This window comes from Morone saxatilis, unplaced genomic scaffold, assembly GCF_004916995.1.
Source record: "Morone saxatilis isolate NCDOM2014 unplaced genomic scaffold, NCSU_SB_2.0 Contig24, whole genome shotgun sequence".
In the NCBI taxonomy this organism is placed as follows: Eukaryota; Metazoa; Chordata; class Actinopteri; family Moronidae; genus Morone; species Morone saxatilis.
The window spans coordinates 27,099,428-27,105,647 of record NW_023339807.1 but is presented as its reverse complement, the minus strand read 5'-3'; the positions used below and the strand labels follow the sequence as shown (position 1 = coordinate 27,105,647).

General features: G+C 45.1%; 1 protein-coding gene across 1 annotated transcript in view; it reads left to right on the top strand.

Moving 5' to 3' along the window:
- LOC118336569 (GON-4-like protein) overlaps positions 1–4,321 on the top strand; it is a 14,125-nt gene extending 9,804 nt beyond the window's left edge. Inside the window, exons 15-25 of the mRNA XM_035673236.1 lie at positions 6–377; positions 506–746; positions 821–978; positions 1,233–1,430; positions 1,622–1,765; positions 2,226–2,534; positions 2,827–2,925; positions 3,014–3,140; positions 3,218–3,734; positions 3,826–3,928; positions 4,056–4,321. Coding sequence (XP_035529129.1) covers positions 6–377; positions 506–746; positions 821–978; positions 1,233–1,430; positions 1,622–1,765; positions 2,226–2,534; positions 2,827–2,925; positions 3,014–3,140; positions 3,218–3,734; positions 3,826–3,928; positions 4,056–4,172 — 2,385 coding nt within the window. The 3' untranslated portion in view covers positions 4,173–4,321. The remainder of the gene's footprint in view (positions 1–5; positions 378–505; positions 747–820; positions 979–1,232; positions 1,431–1,621; positions 1,766–2,225; positions 2,535–2,826; positions 2,926–3,013; positions 3,141–3,217; positions 3,735–3,825; positions 3,929–4,055) is intronic.
- Positions 4,322–6,220: the final 1,899 nt, after the last annotated feature.

The window sequence follows — 6,220 nt, the reverse complement described above, 5'->3', positions numbered from 1 at the left end:
AAGAGGAGGAGGAGGAGGAGAACTGGACTGTTCATGGTGTGGTCAGTTTGAATGGAGGAGAAAACACTGGTGGAGAGGAGGATGAGGAGAGAGAAGGCGGAGATGCAGGAGGAGGTGGAGAGGAAGAAACAGGTGAGGGAGGAAAGGGGGAACAGGGAGGAGAGGGGGAGGAGGAGGGACAGGGAGCTGATGGACAGAGGGATGATGGGGGAGGAGAGAGGGAGGAGGATGGAGAAAAGGATAAAGATGAAGATCAGGACCGGCAGGGGGAGGAAGAGGAGGAGGAGGACTTTGATGACCTCACACAAGATGAAGATGAGGAGGAAGTGATGTCATCAGCATCAGAGGAGTCTGTGCTGTCTGTTCCAGAGTTACAGGTAAACAGGAAGTCCTCATTGTGTTTCCAGTATTTTGTCCACCCCATATGTTATATATAAAATGTATATAATGTGTACTGTATGCAGTACGCAAAGCAGCTAACTTGTTTGACCTTTGGCTTTTTCAGGAAACCATGAAGCAGCTGACTTGGCTGGCGGCGGAGCGGCGGCTCTGTGCAGACGGAGATTCTGAGGAGGATCACTCTCCAACCTCTCCTGGCTCTCAGGAAGAGGAGGAGGAAGAAGAGGAGGGGCCTAAAGGGGACGGGTCAGGAGAGGGGAGGAGCAATAAGGAGGAAAGAGATGAGGAGATGCCATCAGGAGAAGGGACGCCTAGAGGAGGAGGGAGGTGTCCTGGACGAGGACGAGGTCAGAGCTGTCTCTAGTAGATCTGTGTTATTTACTTCTGACAGTGTTTTTACGGTTCCTCTTGTTCTACGCAGGTCGGAGTCGACCTCTTCGCGGCCTAAGAAGGAGTCGTCAGGAGCGTCACAGTAAAGACGCCACAAAACTGTTACTGCTATATGACGAGAACATCCTCAACAACGACCCACACAGAGAGAGCAAAGATGTGGCGTTCGCCCAGAGTTACCTCAGCAGGGTAAGAAACTCAGAACATTTTGACTTTACTGTGAGTGATGTCTGAATCGTCACAAATCTATCACACCTGAAGCTCCTGTTCAAAGGTTTGGACTCCCCATGTAACATTTTCATATTCTAGTAATAAACCTGTCAGACTTCTTCTGAAAGTCTCCATCCATCCCTTTCCAGCAACCTCAGAGACACTGAAGCATAACTAGGTAAGGGTCATGTTGAAGCAGGTATCTGTAGGTGACTCTTACTGTGTCTCTCTAGGTGCGTGAGGCGCTCCAGGACATACCTGGACAGGTGGAGGACTTTGTGTCTCTGCTAAATGAGTTTGAGCGGGCGGGAGATGGACAGGAAGTGGTGTTGTTGTTCAGGAAGCTGCGCTGCATCCTTGGAGATCGGACAGACCTCCTTCGAGACTTTGCCGCATTCCTGCACCCTGAGCAGGCACTGCAATGTGGACTGGTGAGCAGACAGGTGTCTCAATGCAGGGTCACAGGTGTATCTCAGGTGTCTCAAATGCAGGATTCTTGAGATTAAAGCTTATGTCTGTGATTCTAATGAAGCTGATCACAGTTCAATTCATAGTCCAGGTGTTTTCATGGTAATCTTTAGTATTTTTGTGTTTTGATGTTACTGTCTGTTCCAACTTCCAGTTTGAGGAGCAGCAGGCGTTTGAACGCAGCCGGCGGTTCCTGCGACAGTTAGAGATCAGTTTTGGAGACAATCCGTCACATTATCAGAAGATCATCAAAGCTTTGCAGACCGGTCCAGACCTGAGTCCAACCAGCATCCACGAGGTACACCAGCTTTACAAACCAGTTAAACCAGTATCAATAACTGTACACTAACTAGTTTAACCAGTATCAGCACCTGTACACTAACCAGTATCAACTGTAAACTAACCAGTTTAACCAGTATCAACAACTGTACACTAACCAGTATCAATAACTGTACACTAACTAGTTTAACCAGTATCAACAACTATACACTAACCAGTATCAATAACTGTATACTAACCAGTATCAATAACTGTACACTAACCAGTATCAATAACTATACACTAACTAGTATCAATAACTGCACACTAACCAGTTTAACCAGTATCAATAACTGTACACTAACCAGTATCAATAACTGCACACTAACCAGTTTAACCAGTATCAATAACTGTACACTAACCAGTTTAACCAGTATCAATAACTGTACACTAACCAATTTAACCAGTATGAATAAAATCAGCAGTTTGATGTGTTTCAGCTGAAAGCTCAGATGGCGACGCTGCTAAAAGGCCACACCCATCTACAAGCTGAATTCTGGGTATTCTTTGAAGAGCTCCGCCCCCCTCCGGCCCGCCCAGGACAGTTTGAGGAAGCTCATTGGCCCGAGGATGGAGGAGGCGGGTCAGATGGAGGAGAGGGCGTCGGACAGGTGTCTGCAGGCGGAGCCACCGGCGGCTTTGAGGAAGTGACGCTCCCAGAGCTCGAAGAAGAAGAGGAGGGACATAAGATCCAACCAATGACGAGCCGGCGCAAAAGGAGGAAGATGGACGCTCACAGAAAATACAAGGTCTGAACACATGGGGCCTTCAGTTAGCTTTCACTCATGGACAGTTACACACAACATTCACATACGTATATCAAGATATTAGAGATTTTAATATTTTAATGTCGCATATACTCATCAAAATCTCTACACAGTGCTAAACATATTAAAGCGTGTATTCAGTAGCGCCACCATGTGGTCGGTTATTAAGCTTATTTATGTTTCTGCTTATAACTAATAAACTGTTAGGGGTTAGGGTTAGCAGTTAGGGGTTAGTATCTTTCTTTTGCGCTGATGCTGTTTGATATCTTTCCAGGACTGTGATTGGTCAGATAAAGAGTGGCCCTGCCTCTGCCTTGACGCAAAGATCCGCAGACACAGGAGGAAAGGATGTTCTCGCTGCCATGGCAACAAGGTCTTTCCTCCATGTTTGATCAGGTGTGAATGAGTGACAGCTAGAGAGGTTTATAAACACCTGATTCGCCTGTTCATTTCCCCTGCAGACCTCAGGGGGTGTGTCCAGAGCCATGAAGAGTCTGGACCCTCTGTACTCTCAGATAAGCTCCGCACACGATGAACCAGGTGACAAAGACCTGGACCTGAAGGGGGACGACGACAGTCCACAACCAGGTGTGTACCAGGTCACCTGTCCAGGATCATAATTAAAGACAGGTGTGTTTATGTAACTTTAATGTTTCTGTGAACAGACCATCAGAGCGGTGCATCATGGGAAGGCTCGTTTCCTCTGGCTGACGACAAAGAGGAGGAGGATCTAGATGAGGAGGAGGAGGATGAAGATGAAGAGGAGAGGAAGACCAGTGAGAAGGAGCAGAGCCCGTCTGTGAAAAGGAGCAGGAGAGAGGAGGCACTGCCACCCCCCACCACCTCTTGCACCACCTCCTCTCCCTCTGTTACCTCCTCAAACCCTCCCACCTCTTTCACACTCTCCTGTACCTCTGTCTCCACCTCCTCTATGACTTCCTCCATCTTTACTTCGACCTCAGTTACCTCCTCCTCTCCCTCTGTCTGTACTGCCTCCATCACATCTATCACCTCCTCATCTTCTTCCTCCATCTGTCCGTCTGTCTGCACCTCCTCCTCTGCCTCTTCTACCCTCTCCTCCTCCTCTGCTCCTCTTCGGCCCAGTCCTCCTCCTGACCTCCCTGTCTGTGCCAAGAATATTTCTCTGACAGCGAGCGGAGAGAAAGTCATCCTCTGGACCAGGTACACCTCCTCTCTGCTCCTCCTCCCTCTTCCTCCCTGCTCCTCTTCTCTCCTCCTCAGGAAGGAGAACTGACTGTGTTGTTTTTTTCAGAGAAGCAGATCGAGTCATTTTGACAACGTGCCAGCAGGAAGGAGCCAATCAGAACACATTCCAGTCCATCTCTACTCTGCTCGGCAACAAGACTCCCAGTGAGGTGATTGGCTGTTTCTGATTTATCTGACTGACAGTAAACAGTCAGTAACTCTTCCTCGTATCTCCAGGTGTCTCACAGGTTTATAAACAGGAAGTAAACAGTCAGTAACTCTTCCTCGTATCTCCAGGTGTCTAACCGGTTTCGGGATTTGATGCGCTTGTTTCGGACGGCGGCTCGTCAGACCAGTTCTGAGGACGAGGCTCCGCCCACTGAGCCGGCAGCAGCTAATAAGGAAGAAGACTGATATTAACCAATCAGGAGCGCTGCAGATTAACCATCTGGAGAGCCACTGGTCGCAGCAGAAGAAAATGTGTCTGATATTACCAGAACTTTTATTGTGAAAGGGTGTGTGTTTACTGTACATGCTAAAATTGTAAATATGAAAAATTCTGATTATTTAATGTTTTTGTAAAAATGAAAATTTTTTTACAATAAAACTTTTTTTTTCCACACATGAGAATGCTTCAACTTTACAACTTTATTGTCCCTGAAGACAAAAACAGACTTTTAACATAAGACACATAAAACAAATGATAAAAGTCAGTTCATATAAAACAAAGAACATAAAACCTGGACAACTTTCAGCCTTCAACCTGATCAATAGTTCACTCAATAATCAATAATATGACAACTGATCATCAGCTGACTGATGATCTGAAGATCTATGGATAGAAAAAGTTTATATAAAGCTTTTAAATTAGCTGCTGTGATTGACAGGTGGTGGGCAGGGTCATCCCTGCGCTCTCTCTCCAGTTTCTGGGTCGACGTCATCGTCCAGATCTGAAACAAGAAGAAGAAAAAAACCTTTAAAAAGGAAACTACACTGAGACGAGGAAGAACTGCACGTGGGCTTTATTTAGTTCCAAACTCTAACTACAGTAACATAAATGTAACACAAGGGAGCATAACAGTGTCTCAGGAGGTTGTCTACGCCCTATAGGTAAGGCAGTCACATTGTCTCTTGGTGAAGACTGTAGAGAGTTTTATTCAATTCAATTCAATTTGATTTGTATAGCGCCAATTCATAACAGAGCAAGCACTTGGCGACGGGGCAAGGAAAAACTGCCTGTTAAAAGGCAGAAACCTAGGACAGACCCTTTAGCTCTAGGTGGGTGGTCGTATGCCTCGACCAGTTGGGATGAAAGAGAGAGAGAGAGAGACAGACAGACACAGCAACAACAGTAGCAACAACTACACTAATAGTAGTGACTGATGATGATGAACATTAATAATACTTATAATAATAATAATAATAACACTAAGATTGAACTCCACAAGATTTAAATGTTTTCTCAACTATACTGTTGGATGGATTGCCATGAATTTATGAACAGACATTCATGGTCCCCAGAGGATGAATCCTAATGACATTGGGGAATCCCTGACTTTTTCTTTAATGCCACCATGAGGTTCTATTTGATGGTTTTGCAATATGTCTTCACAATTATTTGATGGATTGTGAGGATACCGTGATTTCTGGCGCCACCAGCAAATCCATTTTGTCCACCACTTCAATGCTTACACTACATTTACTACTACTACTTTACTTGGAGCCACATTTGGATGAAAATTCTGTGTCAAACTTTGACATTGGAGATTGGTATTTGCACCTCGTCTCCTACTAGCAATACATTTTGGCTCTTTTTAACCATGAAAACAGTCTTTCCTAACCAAGCAGTTTTTGTGCCTGAACTCAACCAAACCTTAACCTGAGGGTGAATTTAAAAAACAATCGCATGAGTGGTTTTTGTTGCAGTCATTAGTAAAAGTTTCAGAAGGCACTGCGAACAATGTTGTCCTGCTGATAGGGCCAAAACAGAAAACTCTCTTATGGGTCTTTTTGGAATGCAGTGACAAATAACCTTTTTATTGTTTAGGTTGGAGGGCTTGTTGTAACCATTTAACCTCCTCCCTAACAGGGTTAGGGGCACTGTAACTTCATTTTACCTCTGCCACAGACTCTTCTCTCTCGCTTTTGTTGCTTAAAAACAATAAGTGGAAACAATAAGATAGTTTAAATAAAACCTGCATTGCAGAACCAATTCTTTTGTACTATATAACGTTGCTCGGGACATACATTTTCAGTGTTTTAATAAGCTGATTTGTTATATCTGCAGTTTGTTCCACTGTAAAGGAAAATTGGGGTAGACCATTGTTTCAGGTAAGGCCTGTCCTTTAAGTAGGGGATGTATGTTTGTTAACAGCTGTCCTTGCCAAGTGTGAACGTGTTGTGGCGTCACCCATTGGCCTGTGGAGGACCGTTTTGAAACCTTGAGAGCTGCTCTCATTGGC